This window comes from Pyrgilauda ruficollis, unplaced genomic scaffold (genome assembly GCF_017590135.1).
Source record: "Pyrgilauda ruficollis isolate IOZ18807 unplaced genomic scaffold, ASM1759013v1 scaffold17, whole genome shotgun sequence".
Lineage (NCBI taxonomy): Eukaryota > Metazoa > Chordata > Aves > Passeriformes > Passeridae > Pyrgilauda > Pyrgilauda ruficollis.
Window position 1 is genome coordinate 611,426 of NW_024515875.1, and position 18,343 is coordinate 629,768.

General features: G+C 34.1%; 1 protein-coding gene across 5 annotated transcripts in view; it reads right to left on the minus strand.

Moving 5' to 3' along the window:
* LOC121351528 (ABI family member 3 binding protein) overlaps positions 1-18,343 on the minus strand; it is a 136,523-nt gene that overhangs the window by 92,203 nt on the left and 25,977 nt on the right. For all 5 annotated transcript variants that reach the window (XM_041463732.1, XM_041463731.1, XM_041463730.1 and 2 more), the window contains exons 3-6: positions 15,136-15,204; positions 13,013-13,145; positions 3,726-3,907; positions 716-777 (exon numbers count right to left, since the gene is read on the minus strand). In XM_041463732.1, coding sequence (XP_041319666.1) covers positions 716-777; positions 3,726-3,907; positions 13,013-13,145; positions 15,136-15,204 — 446 coding nt within the window. The remainder of the gene's footprint in view (positions 1-715; positions 778-3,725; positions 3,908-13,012; positions 13,146-15,135; positions 15,205-18,343) is intronic.

The following is an 18,343-nucleotide window of genomic DNA, read 5'->3' on the forward strand; positions in this document are numbered from 1 at the left end:
TGGTTTGATTTAGATAGCCTTCATTTATGCTTCAGGTCTTGGAAGAAAAAAAAATCTGGGTACATGAATCCATAAACAAATTAAATCCATCCATCCATGCTTGTTTGAGAATGTTTATGGAAAATGTCAAGTGAGGGGGAAAAAATCTTTATTTATAAAAATCAATTTTTTTAAATGAAATGGTAAAAATTCTACCATGCCACATAAAAGGATTTAATGGACAGCCTAGCAAACCTAATTAAATTGCCCTTTCAGCTTCCTCCGGTTCTGCAAACACTTGCCTCACATATGGGAACTATCAGTGAATTCAGTGGGATGACTAATTTAGAAGACCTGAGTATATACAAAATTACTCTATAAAATCACATTACCAAGTCACCCCAAAGTTAACTGACCACAACAAATATCACAGTTTAACAAACCTGACTACTACAAAGGAATAATCGACTTCTAGGTTTTGAAGCTACAAGTGGAAACCACCAGATTTTTCTTGGGTAGGTTGGAATAAGTGTATGTAATCATCTCAGTTACAGTTCTCAATTATTTTGTCCATCAACACATTTAAATATTTTCCATACAGTGCATTTAACAGATTGTTTTCTATATTGGCAGTTAGTGGCCTTGATAATTTCTTTCTCACTGAACATTAACAGAGAATAAAAAATTTGATCATATGAAACATGAATCAGGTAAAAAAAGAGACTGTTTTGCATACCTGTGTTTGGGAATTGGGTACCAACTTATACATATTCTGGAGTTGTCCATTTACTTTTTTACCTGTTTTGACAGAAAGAAAAATAAATTCACATAATTAATTTTTTGTTTTGTCCAAAGCAAAGCAAACCAAGTTTATTCACCTTTTATTTGTCAGCTCAGAAAGTTAGAAGGCTTAATTAAAAGCCTGTATAAAAAAAAATAATGGAAAATTTTTATTGTCCTGTGTCTCCAGAGCCATTAATCCATCTTCAAGGCCTTCTCTTCACATTTTGACAGCAAGGAAATTAAATGTATTCTTCTTGTTTTGTTTATGGTTTTGTTTATCTCAGTGTATCAACAAACCCCCAGATTTAAACTCTGATTTTTTTTTTCCTTTAAGTTTTCCTCTTAGTTTCTAAGTATTAGAAGTTTCTTGTGATGCAGCTGTTGAGTAAATCAAGAAACAGTCCTGTTCAGCACCTACTCTATTCTAGCATGCTGCTTCAAACTTTCTCTGTATCTTCCACTTTTACACTTTTCTGCTGCCCTTCCAACAATGGATGTGCAAACGAGTCAAGCTACATGTTATCATTTTTTTTCAAATTCCATCCAAAACAGATGAGAAGTAGAAAAAAAAAAATTCAACTCTAAAGAAATATCAATTGAGATACATTTAAGTTGGAAACAAGTCTTTCAAAGTACTTGATACTTCTAAATAACAGGACTTACTACTGGCCTAAATTCAAGGGAAAAGTGACAGAAGTTTCTCAATGACTTCATGAGAAAATCATGGCAAGATGGTCTGAAATAAGCTACTTTAATCTCTTCTGAAAGAAATCAGCTAAATAAATGTTGAACTTTTGCCATGCCTTTCATGTTTCTTCAAATAATGAATTAAAAGCAGATTCTCCTCCCAACCCCTCCCAATGTGTTTAGTATAAAAAAAAAAAATTGGCCTGTGGGTTCAACAAATCCAGGAACATGTAAAAGAACTTCCAGTTTCTAGTAACTGATATATACTTCAGTGGGAAAAAGAACATTCACAGTGAAGGATGTTTGGTTTAGGTTGAGATGCTTCTCCTATATGAGGAGAACTTGATACAAATAAAGAAATTACCACAGAAAAGAAGTGCCTGTTTGTGTTGATTGATAATCTTTACAGGCATCTGGCTGTACATTTATTATAAATATACACCCTCTGTTTGTTGCCATTTTCTGTATTTACACAGTATACACTAAAAATATGAAAGGCTTGAATTTGAAAGTGCTGACAATTTTCCCATTACAAGATTCTTTATCAGTAGACCAGAATGTAGACATGCAGGGTAACTACAAACTCCTGGGATTTCGCTGCTGCAGAAGCATGCACTGAATACACAAATCTACACTGCAGACAAAAGAAATCTTATGTAAATAGAATACGAACTCTTAGAAGAAATAATCTTTCAACCAAGCTCAATGGGTCTCCATAAACATACAAGAACAATTTTCCTGACATATTAAAAATTTAAAATGTCTGTAAGAAACAGCAGTTGGAAGTACATTCTATAGAAAGATAAAATTTGGTGATGTTTTCATCAGTCTTGAACAAGTAATAAACTATGAACATTTTGCACTCATCCCTCCCTCTTATTCTAAGCGCTGAAATATCATCACTTGTTCTACAGATGACTTTAAGATGTTTGAAATATAGAAAAAACCCAGAAAAAAACCACTTGGTAAGATATCTGTAAGGCTGCAAAGCAGAGCTTTTTGTGAATCAGGTATAGGAAAAGGCTACGACCATTATCCTCTTTAAGCTATGGCTTAGCAATGGCATTATTCTGCACAGCTCAAACAACTCAATGGACACTGGGCAGGTACTTCAAAGTTACAGCTTTGTACTTTATAATTAAGGCCAACAAATCTCTTTATTAGGCAATATAAAGGTTTTCCCAGTGTTAAAAGCCACCATACTGCTCCCATCCTTTATCATCAAGTGTATTGAGCTCTGTAACTCACCTACAAGTCAAAACTGTAGTACAAATTAAATTTCAGCTGGAAATCTCATATGAATAAGGCTCTCTAATGAGAATTCCCATTCTTCATATTTTGAGTCAAGCTGAAAATACTAAGCGTAGGAGTTTCCAGCATCTTCTGAGCAACATCATGTTTCAAAATACTTTTATGCAAATACTTGAGGAAAATAAATCAAATTGGATACTCTGTTAAGTCCTGTCTTCTTCTCATTACAAGGAGGAAAACTCTACTGATGCTTATTTCCTTTACTGGTATGAGTGATTCTTTCAGCATTACATGTTTTCACAAGGGTTAATATGACATCACTTTTCCTGCATTGTCTTGGTATTTCAGAGGAGAACCTTAAAATATGAAAGGCAGCCAGCCAGAGGTGTTATACACTGCTCCATGAAAACAAAAACAAATGCATACATGACACTGCATGCTTCAGACATGATCCATATAATACTTTAACTGTAAATTATCCTCAAATTCATCTTTTGAGTGGAGTCATAAAGGGCCCATTGAGGCAGGACAGGCCCTGTCTGGCTTGAAGACCTTCAGCTTCAATGTAAATGCAGGTGTAAAAGAAGATTAATGCTAATAATTTCTATCACTCATGATGGAAAAGAAATTCAATGGATTAGTTGGATGATGGTTGATGGATTAGTTCATTACTTGATCATCTTATTATTCATGACCTAAGGAAAAAGCTTAGAATCCAGTCAGAAGTGTAAATATTCATACTCAACACTTGAATGTGTATCTGTACTAAACACCTTTAGAATTCTATCAACCTGCAGCAGATGTTCTGTTTGCAATGTCAACACCTTTCAGAAGACTAGGTGGCAGGTTTTCAAAACCAAAATATTTCTATTTTCAGCAATTCTTAGGAGAATTTTTAGGGGTATAATGGATGACATTTAAACAATAAAAACTTGATCAGCAGCTTACTCTAATTAATACCATAATAGAGGAAAAAATACTGTGAAAATCAGCAGCTATTTGATTAACTATTGTAAAATACTTACTAGAGAGAATTGTCTTATGATTCAAAGTCTTGCTCCAAATACTATCCTCTGCATTGTCTTTAACTCCAAATTCATAGGGTGTGTTTGGCTTCAGATTGTCAATCACTGTCTCTGTAGCTGGGCATAGCTGGAAAACCCATTTCTTGTCTTTACCTTTTTCTCTGTAGCGAACTGTATAGAACCTGCTCAGGGGGAAAATAAAAGTCTATGCAAAGGAATTCATGACAACATTTTTTGTGAGAAAATTAATAGTAATAATAAATGTTGTTCTATTGTTCTTATTCTTTCTGGCTCTTTATGGTCACCAAATATCAGAAAAGCCAGATTTATTCCACATATAGACCATGACATTAGGAATATTGTACAAAGAGCAAAAGGACAGTCTCCTTATTCACAAACACCCATTGTATGTGAAGTTTTAACCACAAAGTGTAAGCTCATTGTCCAAGCAGTTCCTGTAATTCTGACATATGCCAGAACCAGTCAATTGAATTGTGAGTCTGCTAGTCAAGAAGCCTGTACTGATTTCTCAAAATCATCTATATCCATCCAGTGAAAGGTGTTCCCTTCAAAATGAGTCCAAAAACATTCTCCAGGAAAGACCAGTAATATCTATTGTTTGTATAATACATTCCTCATTCAGAGATCCCATTATGTATTGCCCCCACTTCAAACAAAAAATAAACCAAGACATTACTTCCGGCAGTATAAAACACGTTGAATGCTAACAGATTGTGAAACTAGGAAACATTTCTACAGAAATTGCCCAATTCTGTCAAGGAGCACCACCCTGAAAAAGCATGACTGCAATGTTAACCAATCAAAAAAAGGTAGTGGAAATGGTGAGAGCTTCAGCGCAAGAACTCCCCTGCTGAAATAGTCTCATTCTCAATATACGTGCTGAATCACCACCAAAATGGAGTGGATGTTTCTTTTCTTGGAAAAGCAAATCTCAGAGCAATTTGGCCACTTTTTAATCCAAGTATTACTGAAAATTGTTACACATAACATAAATAACTCATATCCATCATCCATATCTATCTCACATTCACATCATCTGAAAAGGGATGAATTCAGTCCAATTGTATTTTGTCACACTTAAATAGAACAACTTAATGCTTGCAAATCAAGGTTGTGAGATTTATTACAGGCATTATACAGACAATTACATAGAGACAAAGGAATCTCTTCCTTAAAAAAAAACAAACCAACCAAAAAAACGTTCCTAAACTGAAACTGAAAAAGTTTCAAAAGTCCAGACTAAAATTACTTAGTGGATCAAACCTAATACAGTCAATTAATAAAGCTGCTTCTGCTGAAGTTACAAGAGTCCTTTCAGAGTACAGTTTACATGAAATGTGACTGTTGAGTAGACAGAAATTCCTACTTCACTATTAAAACACGACCTAAGACAAGGCAAGTGTCACTCATGGAAGATATTTCCACACATAATGGTTCACTTTGTTTACATATTTTATCTTATAACTGTTAAATTTGTTTTCTTGGCACCAAAAATATAGATTCTCCTGGTAAACCAGGAGCTACAATTCAGCTTATTCAGGTACTTCACCAGGTTCCAAGATCAATGTTTATGTTGGCTCACATAACTTCATTAACTGTACTACTTTGTGTTCAAAACAAGATATAGTCTAACTTAAAACTTGAAAAAGAAAAAGAACCCAAAACAATAAGGGAAAAAAAAGACCAACAAGTAGTAAATAGTCTTTCTCAGTTCCAGGACTACCAAGTAATAATCTGCCTCCTTACTTCTGTGGACTGTGATCTAATCAAATGTCAAATCGACCTAATTGTCAGTTAAACTGACAAAGAACATTTTAAACAATCAATTATTGGCAACATTAAGAGAAGGAAAAATTCTTCTCCTTTATCCTCTTAATCTATTTGTATGTGGTCACAGAGACATTAACCAACAGGAACAGCTTATTTGAACTCCCTGTCACTGTCTTGCAAAGGATGTAACTTTAATAAACAAATTCAGTCTTCAACACAAATGACTCTTACTGGACCACATACAGTCTTTTGGTGGAGGATTTGGAATAAATATGGACAGATATCAGGTGTGAATTCAAGTGGAAATAGTCACCTTTTCCCCTTGCCTGAAAGAGAAATTTTCATTGGTTTTCATCTTTATCCTCACCTTGTCCTACCTATTTTAATCCAATGGGATAGAAATAAAGTGTTTGCATGTGATGGAAAAAAGAGGGTATACTGTTTCAGTTCAGTTATTGAACAATCTAAAAGAACAGCTTTTAGATTCAGAAATGGGGAGAAAACAAACCACTAAAAACTTGTTGATAACGAATGGGCTTTTAAGTGGCCGTCCCCAGTTGCTTCTAGTGGACAAAATGTTCTACTTTTTAATGCTGTCTCCACACCTGGAATTTTCTTCACTCCAATAAAAATTAAAATACTAAGAACACATGCACAACAAAAAAAGGCCCCATCTTTCACTTAAATTCAAGACTGTTATAAAATCTGAAAAGAAGATTTTCATAATTGTGCTGAACTATGCCATTAGAAGGAAAGAGAAACATACAGCACATAAGAAATGTGCTCTCAACTCCAAGATTTCCAAGCCTATAAAAACTTCACTAAGGGTATAATTATTTCAGTGGAAACTTGCCATAGTGAGTACTAAAAACACTGACCGTGATGACAGAATTTCCTCAACCATTTAAATAAAAAGCAATAAAAATGAAGTTCCATTTAAGAATTTGCAGGTCACAATCATTTGACTATTAAAAATATCTAAATATCCACATGTGCTTTTGGGGTAATGCAATCATTTGTTTATAGAGTAAAAATTCAGAAATGCCAAGTTTTGTCATCAAAGAACAACAACTCATTGTTAAACCAGACCAAAAAACTGCCAAATAAAAAGCAATTTCAGTGTCTGCCTGAGAACACTGTACTGATTGAATATTGCTGTAATTTCAATTTCTCCCTTTTTCAAATCTTTCTTTCATCAAAAATACAATATCAAACAGTCAACACATATAATTGAAGACATGAGTAAGCAGTAAGATCCAGTCACCACTCACGTCTATCAATCCCCTTGTGGCAGTGACATACATGCACAAAATGAGTGCAGCTGGCTGAACTGGAAACATTCAGCAAAACATCTTCATAGATCCCCTCTAGAACAACATAAGACAGTTGAAAGCACTGAAATAGAGGGCTTAAAGGGAAAGCTACGCTACATGTTTCTCGAATAAAACACTTTCCATTATCTCTGTGAGGTAAGAAAAGGAAAAATTGATTGCTCACCACAGAGTCCTAGCAGCTAATACACTGTGGAATGCTCCTGGGAATGCTATTCCCACCTGTGAATACTGGTTTGATGTTTCAGCAAGGAGATGGCACACCCAGGTACACTTGGTGAGAAATTATTTCAATCTAGATTCTCAGCAGGTATAAAGACCTAACAATGTTTAACTTAATTTAACATTTCATTTTGATTGATTGATTTGTTATGTATTTTGGTGGGGGATATTTTATCAGAAAAATGTTTATTGAATACTCTTGTATTTATATTTACAACAAATATTAATCAAATGATTGCAGGGTTACTCTGTTTCTTTGCCAGCTAGCACTCTATAAAACATTAGAGCTCTTTTGTCAAACTCCATAAAAGTTAGTACCTCCCTCTAAGCAATGCTTCACTCATTTGAAGATAACCACCAATCAGGCCACCCTAGGAACTGTAGAAAAATGTTACCTCCTCCCTTTTTACTAGACAGCTAAAACTCCAACAATTTAAAACAAAAGGTGTTATGAGCAGGTGAGAGGCTTTGTTGCACTCAGAAATAATCTCTGTAATAATGAGGCAAAAAAACCCAAACAACCAAAACCAGCCACAGCAGAGGAATAAAGAGCCTACATTCACCAAGAACCTCTCTCCATACACATTTGTGCAAAATTATGGAATGTTTAGTGTCTACATTCTTGAAACTCTGTGTCTTTGATGATATTTTTACTTTGCTTGCCTCCACATAAGACGTACACAAAATGTGATGGCAGAAATAAAATAAATAATAAAGTTCATAATTTAAAGGAAGCCACAAGAGCACAAGATTACTCATAGGCTAACCACTGTAGTGATTACTATAGCTGCAGAGTCAATGTAAAAGACTCAGCCTGACACAGAAGGTTGTTTCTCCTCCTCTGTGTTCAGCTTACAAAGTTTGTTTTCATAACAAGGCAGTGCTCAGTTTAGGGACAGCCTTTTTGTTGTACTAGAAATCACAATTTTAAAAAATGACCATTTTAAAGAAAGAGCACAGAGGGTTTTTGCTTTTGAGATGAAGAAAATCTTATTCACTGTTAAAAGAAGTAGAATTCTAGGATGGATAGGCAAGAGATTGAGTTTTCATCTATCAGTGTGAATGATACTGTTTTGCCAAGAATTCCAGTGTCATTTTTCGACTTTTTAACCAAATCTCATTTCAGCCAGATTCCCAGAACATGCTTGCACGATCAAATATTCAGACACAAACAATTAGATACTGGAAATCTTGTAAGGCAGATGGTTTTGTGAGATTTCAAGACTAGGTCAGTTTGTATAAATATCATGGATTTATTTGGAAGCGGGTCCCAACCAAAACTCCAAACAATTTAATCATTACTATTTTAGTCACACGTAACACTAAACAAACAATTAAGCCTTGGAGATATAAGAACATTCCAACTCTGTGATTTTGTGTTGCCAGAGACAATAGATTATAAAGCTCTTTTTTTTTCCTCATAGAAATGTAATCAAAGTTTTTTAAAAGAGACTATCAGCATACCAGGTATTATTGATTTGTAGTTAGACTTTATTAGAAGTGCAGCATCCATTTAATACTAGAAAGCAATAAGAGAAATCGTTTGAACAATGATTTCTCATACACTGAGTGCTGCACAAATTGACCCATGAAGTTGATTGTATTGTTTCCTTTTTTACTGCTAAGTTTACTTTAAAGTAACAGACACTGGCATGTATAAAAAATGGAAAGAACAACACCAGTGTCAGTTACCAGCTAGGTTTGCAAAGCATTTTCTAATTTAGTTTTGACTCTTACATGATCACTAAAATTCACTTCTTCTGCTAAAAACTTTTAGTAGAATGACTGAAATAAAGAGTGAGAGGCTCTGAAAAAGGAGAGACTGAACAGCAACAAATAATTCCAGTTTAAACAAACTTTTAGCATGTATTCCTACAGCAGCAACTCAAAAGCATCTGAAACTCAAGGAGTGTATTTGCTGCTGTATGTTTTCCTTTAAGAAATTCTGCTATGTTTAAAATACATTTTGTATGACACTTGCAACACAAAGTATGACTTAGTTGGCAGCTGCATAATGACAGAAGTTTGTAAATAGGCACAGGAGGAGTAGGCACATTTCTTTCTGAATTTCAGATTTTTAAAACCCTACTTCTACATACTATTCAACAAAATAACTAAGTATGGACTCTTCCCTGATTTTCCCTTACTGTTTTCCTTGCATTTTTTTTAAAGCATCAGATAAAAACAAAATAAAACACAAGATCTCTGCTACTTGCAAGAACGACATTAGGACATTTAAATCACAGGTAAATCAATTAAAACAAAGCCAGTGTGAAATTGTCACAGCATTTAACTTAAAAAAGACATACCTTCAGGTTTTAAATTCTTATTTTTGCATGTATCTGAAAGTGTGTTTTTCTACACAATCCACTCAATAGACTATTATATTTTACTGCAACTGTAAATTCTGATTTAATCTAACATGGGGAAAAATAGGTTTTGTTCCATCCATTCCTAAAGAATTGAAAGTTGAAGTCCACCTTTTTTGACCCCCAGCTACAGAGGTGTTCTAATCAAAGCAAAGAAAGAAAAATCTACAGAGTATTCTCTCTTTTTCAGACCTGAATGGAGAGTAAATGCAGCCCCAGTACTTTTATTTTGACTTTCACTTTTATTTTGACAGATCTGTCCACTAATATTTGTCTGAACACAGCTAGGCAGAGAGGAAACAAACCTCTTACTCTCTTGGAAATAATAAAAAGAGGAACTGAACATGGCTCTGCAGCAGGATATCGTGATTTTGCCATCTTCCCTCATCAACTGTCTTCCACTCATGTCAGAAAGCAGAGGATGCTGAGAAAGGTTCCACCAACTGTGCTTCCTGGTGTTATGTAGTTTTCATCAATTACATAAAACTAATTACTTGAGTTTTTTGATTTAGATATTTTTTGTTTATTTTAGATTCTAGTGCTAAGGGTCTGATGAGAGATAATAGTCACTTCAAGAATGCTTCAAAATTTCATCTTCCAGTTTTGGTCCACAAAAATGGCAATGAATGCTTTTGTTTCAATAAGGGATTAGCATTTGGGGTTATCTTGAGGGAAATATGTAGCACTCCATTGGCTTATGCTCTTAATCTCTAGGGAGTTAAGCCAAAATAAAGATTTGTTGAAAAATGTCACAGTAAATTTTTTTCATCGGAGTTTCTTAAAAATCTCATAGATACAGAAGACCACTATGTTCCCTGAAGAAGCAAGCAGCAATTTCACTGAAGCACTAAAAGATATTCTCCTTGAGATTTCTTTGAGATTCTCTTTGAGAATATGGCACCTCTTATTCCAAACTCATTTGCTTACAAAACCAGATCTTCCAAGGAATATCCCACTGAGGTCAAACTTACACTAGAGAAAATCTTGGCCAGCAGAACTGTGCTATTCCATGTGGTTTCTATCTTCTGACTCAGTAACACATTGAAATAATGCAACACTTTATTATGCAACTCTTGTACCAAAGCCTAACATACACATGGAGATGGTAAAATCTGAGGCTGAAGACAGTGACTCCATTTCAGGTCATCGAGAGTTACAAATTTAAACCTTGGTGGGACATTGGCTGACAGAACTGAGTTAAGAGGTCCTGACTGCTATGTTCTGCCAATCCAAAGGTTAGAGGTTAGACACTAACAGCAATCTTGAGGATGATTAACAGTCACAGTAAGGAGAATATGCCAGATGAAAAAGCATCAAGCCAGGTACACTGCCCCTGAAATAGACTGAAATTTTGGTGAATCTGTTACTGGTTTTTTAAGTCTTGTACTTTTATCACAACACTAACTTGCTAAGAATGGGCTGCTTCCTTTTTTTTCCCTATTGTATATTATCAACAGTCATTCAAATTATTATAATAAATTAATAGTTTTTCTTCTACACACTGACTAGAAATATATGTGGATCTAATCTCTCTTAGAATTCTAGATATACACACCATGGTCACATAGACAACTGTTCTTATAATTTATACAAATCACAAGCACTTTGGTCCAGTAAAGGTAAAATTAATAAGAGCACCACTTAAGTGACTTTTTTTGTTCATTAACTTCCTTGTTATACTTGATTGCAAACCAGAAATCTGGTTATAGTTATGTACCTAACTTTGATAAGATCACTTGTAACGTGATATAAATATTTTTAAACTAGCTACTCCTGTCTGTCAATATTTCACTGAAATGTGCACTTTAATTCCTGAGAGGAGGAATATCTCAGAATACATTCTAAACACAGCAAGACACTAGTAGCACACTGCCCTAACTGAAAAACTATATTAAAAACTTTGTTCCAACTTTGAGTCAATGAATGCCCAAAAAGAAAATTCAGCTACTGAGGAGAAAACATGGAATTGATGAAAGCATGGTGGTGGATACCATTTGCCTTGAATTTCCAGGTGGCTTAATACAGGATATAGGCTTCTCCTGAAGTGTTCTTCATTCCCACTGCACAATGGCTGTTGCAACATTGGTGCTGACACATCACATAAAGAAAAATTCATTGGTAAAAACTGTGCTAAAACCACTATGCTAGAACACTCTACAAGTTCATCCAAGATCAGCTCATTTATTCAATTTCACACGGTAGGAAAATATTTGCTTCTTCCATTATTGAAAGAGCAAAATCTAAGCCTTAACAAACTTTTATTTCTATTGAAGAAAAATCTGATCAAATTTCGTCCTTGGACATTTACTAACGTTCCATAACTGTTGCCTAACAAACAATAATTTTTTTTCAATGGTGTTTGAAATTCTGGTTGGTGATGCAGATCCAAATTTTTTTTCATGAGAAATTTCTGGTGCTTGAAAAGGATCAGTCCTTTTGTGAGATATGAAACTTTTGTAAAGGTAGGAAAAAGTAATGGCTAAATGGGATGTGTATTTAAACATGGCCTATATTTGACATCCAGTTTAATCATGTCAGCTAGAGTTTTCTTATGAACACCAGAGTAAGAAAAGTCAAGTCTAAATGAGACAGCTACAAATTCGACAAATGTTAGACAGGTAAAAGAAATGTTCTGAATGATAAAATAAAAAGAACATTTAAAACCCAAAAGATAACAGTTGCAAAACAGATGTAGGTGCATCCCATGCGTTCACAATGTTTCTTTTTAGTTTTACAAAACACTGTTGAGTAGAATAGAGCTTCACACAGCGTAAATGAAAGTAAAAATATTCTCACAAGTTGAGAAAACATCTGCGTTAGCAATTTAAATAATTTTATTCATCTACAGAGGGTTGACTTCTGTCATCAAGGAACAATATAAAGAGAAACACAAGTAGAGAAAACATCTGCGTTAGCAATTTAAATAATTTTATTCATCTACAGAGGGTTGACTAAACCATAATAGTGCACTTAATTGAGAAGCTCTTCTGCACTATGAGTTCTCTTGAGCCTGCTACTTGGCCAGCATTTTGAGTTTCCCACCTACTGCGCCACTCAGTTAATGCCAAAAATATTGACATAGAAGAAATCATTTTTTACTTATGACAGAAATTTAATGAAAGCTGTACTGTATCAGTTTTAATGATAAGACAAGATAAAGGAAACAAAATTCAAACAGTGTTAAAACAAGACATCATTCCCCCACCTCAGCACAACAAAAGACTTCTTTTACACTTTTTCAGTCAACTCTAAAGTAAAATATTTCCTGTGATTTAACAAAGTTTCAATTGGTTCAGATACAAATGAAGGTAGAGCCAAGGCCATTAGTTTAAGAACAAAGGATCCAGTGTGAAATAACAAGATTTGTAATTCAGTGTGTAGACATCTCACTAAAGTTGCTGTCAAGTAAAGAGCTGCAAAGCACTAGTGTGAGTAAATGAAAAAACTGATTTCATATTCAGAACTATTGTTTACAACATTTTAATTTTTACTGTAAAAATTATATTAATCATAGCAGAGAGCTGCCCTGAGTGAACTCATGGTGGTAATAAAGCCCATCCTTGTCTGTTGTTACCTGTCACTAGCACAGTTACTTGTTGCTGTCCAGTCATGTTGAGGGTTGACTAGGATGCCCCAAGAGAGAAACACAGAGGTTGGGGTGAGAGTGCCAACCACCAGCTGCAGAGGCTTCTGTGTCTTGTTCCGACCTACATAAGAAACATATAAAGTTAATTTCTCCCTCCTGCATTATGCAAAGGAAAGTTTTTGCAGATGGATAATTAAGTAAATTAAGATCTCTTCTGAGGTTGAAGGGAAAGGTACAACAGTTCTCTAATTTTCATGGTCACTATTTGTAACATATGATTTACAAATGTGGCAGTGTCCATGGTCACTTTTTCAACCTAACATTCAAGTTAAAACTAGTTTTTGAAAACAGTCATTTGGTGGTTTAAGTACACTTAGTATAAGAATAAGCTATAGGTAGATTAAATTAAAAACTCTTGCTATCTTGGACTATTTCAGAGAAGACATGACAGAGTTCAGGACATTAGAAAGCCTCCATGAATGTGATAAAAATAGTAATTTCTTGGCAAGTTTCTCAGTTACACTGCAAATATATCTACACATAATAAATATTTTCTAGAGCATTCTTAAGAGCAAAATAAAACTTACAAAAGTTCTTTAGGTTTTAACTGCAGGCAGATCTGAGTCAGTGTCTGTATCTGCAGGAACTTTCTCTTTTGATTACCAGCTATACTGAAATCAGGTTTTGCATGATACTGAACTTCACCCTTGCTCTGTATAAAGGAGTACAGTTCTTGTGGGGAGCAAGAACTTATTTTAAAGAAAGTTTAAAAGCTAATAGATGGAAATGAAAAAATTGTGTAGAGACTCTATTTTAAACCTGTAGTTTATGGACAGCTATAGGCCCAAGGAGAATCTCTGGTGTTTGAAAGACTATTGACTATAGGAAATCAATATATTCTTTACATCACATTATATAGTTCAAAAATCTAAAGGATCTGTACCTCCTCAAAACATACAGGTGACCAACATTTCCTGAAAACTTATAAGCCACTGATCTAAAGGGTTTTTTTCTCACTGTTGTGAATCAGATCAGACTAACTTTCTACTCAGCCTTTTCAATCCTATTATTTCTTCACTTAACCAGCCCCAGTGACAGCCTGTTTTGTATTTTCAACCAATATGTGTGTCCATTTAGAAATGTTAATCATGTTGGTTTTAACTTTATGTTGATGATGAATATGTTGCTACAAAACCTACATTAAAAACCAACATATATATGTTGCATCTGAAGGGTAAATCACTTTCCAAAATCTTTCCAGACATATTGTGTTATATCTGGCAAAGAGCAAGAAAAGATTTATCCCAAACATTACTAGGAGTTAGGAAAAAAAAAATCATCCAAAGATCATAGAATAATTTGGGTTGGAAGGGACCTTTAAGGACCTTCTAGTCCAAGTCCCCTGCCATGAGCAGGGGCATCTTCAATTGGATCAGGTTTCTCAGACGTGATCTGTCCAACCTGACCTTGAGTGCTTCCAGGGATAGGTCATGAGTCTATTTTTTGTAACAGTCCGGTCATCCTGAAAGAAGTCTCCACATTAAAGTACAGAATTAAGTCACTATATTAAAGTAAGGAATTCAGAACTAACAATATTAATGACGTGATTAAGGTTAGATAGAAATACTTTGAAACAGATGAGAACAAAATTCAGATTTCTACTCTGTTGTGTATAGATTCAGCTGGAAATATCACTTTCTGTTACTTCTTGCATTAGCAAACTTAGTATATATTGATATAGAGACACCCACTACCATTTTCCAACAAGGAACTAGGAGCATTAACATGTCTATGGATGAAGGAATCCTTACTTATAGTTTGGGGAGAATAACTTTAATGTCTTTAAACATCAGAAATTAATATTTTAAATTTCAATTCTCATTTGTAAGAACTTTATGCAAAAAAATCTTTAGGTACATCTTCATGTTTTGAGCACTGTGTGTGTGGCTACTGACTGGGAAATGATGCCCTACATTTTACCTTTCCATGTATGGAATTTGTGCATCCCAGAGAGATGCCTACAGGTAGAAACATCTTTTCAGAGAAACCCAGCACCAGGGTCTGTTTTCTTTCAAATATTTTAAGAAAGAGATGCAGTAAGATTAAAATACCTGAACAAGATTTCTTGTTATTTGAAACACGTGCTGGTCTTACTGAAACCAAATACCGTGGCTCTGCATCTGCAAATGAATGAAAAAGCAATTAGTACAGATGTGCTATTTATTTGAAAAACAGATTAATCTGAAACTAATAACAAAAAGTCAAATAGTCAGTGAATTCTTGACACATTGTCCAATCTTCATGATCTTTAGGCTGTTTTCTTTAAAATTCATTGAGTTCAAAATGATAAATGATTCAATTAAAACAAGGTTGAGATATTTATTTTAGTTTGGGGAATTCCTCTTCAGAAATAAGATTTTCCCTTACACTTAAAACCAGATGTCAGAGATTTCTGCCCTTCTTAATTATTTAAAACCAAAATTGATTCCCTCTTAACTGCAACATGAGAGAAGTTGTCCTAGGATATTCCAGCAAGATATCCACAGGCAGAATTTGGCTCACTCTCTACTGACCAAAATTATTTTTACTATGGCTTTTAAAAAAACAGGACTACTCTCCATAGAATTCTTATTCTAGTTTAGATATATTTATATCTAAATATAATATATCTATATTTGTACTAATATATCTATATTTGTACTTATCTAAATGCATAAGTACAAATAAGAGACTGAATTTCCTGCATATTTCAGGCACCTTGAATTCTACCAACTAAACAGAACTGCTAAGAAATCATTCATTTTTCCCTTACACTCAGACTTCTGTAAACAGAAAGGAAAAGCAGTACCAAAAAACCCAAAAGCTTGCTGTACTACTGAAAAGGTTCTGCCAGAGTGGGGAAAACCACTCTAACTTAACTTCACTGATTCTGCGCACCTAAAGCACTGGAAACCCATACTATGGATGTGCTTTAATTGTTTAATTAGTCTTTTTAAATGGGTTTTATCTGCATCAAATAACCAAATAAGCATTGAAAACAGCTGTCCAAAGCAGTGTGGAAAAAATAATTAGTCAAAAAAGGAATCCCAAAGTGCAAATACGCCTTCATTTACAAAAAATGTTTTTTTAATATTTAGAAGGGTACACAAATGTGGGAGCTGTGTAACCACTTGGATATTTTTTGTATTGAGACTGAAAAATAGAAATAAGCAACTCTTTAAAATAATTTGGTTTCCCTGTATTATAAACCCAGTTTTCTTCTCTGCATTTTTGACCACTTGTGAAATGTTATAACTGTCACAAAGTATTCAACAGGATTATTTTAAAGCATGACCTGGAAAGTTCTAGAACTATAAAAACCAGTCTTCAAAACTAAAAATTTATGGATTTATCAGTAAAATGTCCAAGGATTGTGAAAGAAAATTATTCAAATACTTTAAAACAGTTTTTCACTGCACCATAAATGGAAAAATTAATTCTGGCTGAAATCTGAAATGACTTGTGCAGCAGTATAGAAAGAGATTAGCTGCTAAACAAAATATGGCAATACACAAAAACTGTTAATGCCTCACTGCACATCTCAGCTACAAAACCTGGCAGTTTTCAGGATTCATTAGTTCTAGCAGGTGTTTATGTTCTGTAACCAAGTGTTCTCTGTGGAAATATTTTGTGCTATATGCTGTTCATTAAGCTTTATTTTGGTGAATTTAACAAATGTTGCCTTAATAAAGAATACAACACATTCCCATTTTCCAGAGAATTCATGGCTCTTGTGACTGTAATACAACCTACCAAAGGAAGCATTTAGGAAAACAGGCTGAGACTAGATGTTGACAGAGGACTGTTAGAGAAGAGGTAGGTTTAACAAGTACCACTTCTTTAGAACCACTGAACTTAAGACAATATTATGATCATTATAACTGAAATCAGAAAATGAATTTGTTAAAAAATCCATTCAATACCTGGGATACAACAATAAATTTCTGTACTGTGTTTAAGCTATATCTTAATTTAGAGGTATGAGTCCATGATTCCTGAGCAGAACCACCCATGCTACTATATAGATGTTAAGAGAATAGCAACTGTAATTTTAATTAAATTCATTGGTTTGATGCACAGTACCAAAGCATTATGCATGGACAGGAAGACACATGCCTTGAAATGCTTTTATTCTGGGCAGATATACATTCTATATCCAAGACACATGAAATTAAAAAATGCAGAGAGCTTTTTCAATATCATATAAGGAGCCCTGACTCATTAGAATTGGGAGTTCTTTCTTAGTCTTCCACTGCAAATCAACATTTCTTTTAGTAAATTCAGAAAACTACTGAGTTTCTACAGTGATTCAGTCTTCTTGAAATATGACTATCAGTCATCATCACAATGCTGAAATCATCTGATGCTACTATGACTCAATTCATTTTCAGGGCGTTCAAACATTGCATCACCCATGTATTAAATTCCATCAAGTTACAGGAAATATTTCATTATAATAATAAATATTTCATCAGTGCTCTTTTATTATGCTTATATATTCATAATCCATTTCACAGATCCATGCCTGTAAGAAGCAGGAATCTGGGAAGAGGTGAGTAACACAGTAGAAGAAAATGAAAATTCTGCAGAATATAAGAACATAAATAAAACCATAATTTGCAGTAATTCTTGTAATGCTTAAAAGATAAATTGTTGAAATAGGAGGCAGGTAGGTATATGTGATAGTCAGTCATAAAAATATGGATGTTTGACTGGATGTAATTATGATTCACAGAACAGATCAGTTATTTGCATGAAAATGTATTTAAGAAGAGAAGCTTGTTTGAAAAATAAAATTATAACCTCAAGTAGAAGCAAACTACACCAGAGAGTACAGACAATCCTGTTTGCAACTGAATATTTCTTATTTTCTTTGAATTGTATTTAGTAAGAAAAGGACAGTTATGTAATTAAGATAAATGTTGAAATTTCTGGACACAGATTCATGAATCCAGCATCTGCATCCAAAAATAATTTCAACATTAATCAATATATAACAGAGACATTTATGATAAAGAAGCAAAATATAGATCTGTCTGTCTCCCATCTGTGAGGATCCACAATCTCATAAATGAAGGATCCCTACAAAACAATGCAAGCTTTAGCAAGTTAAGTTTGAAATACATTTGCAAATTTGTTATGAAAAGCTTAGTAGCTCCTTGATGCCTAACACATTCTTGGAGGGATGCTACTCTAAGACCACTTGTTTGAATCTATTACTGTCTAGCCCTTTATTAAGGCTAGAACAACAAATATCTTGGCTAAGAACTCCTTTCAGAT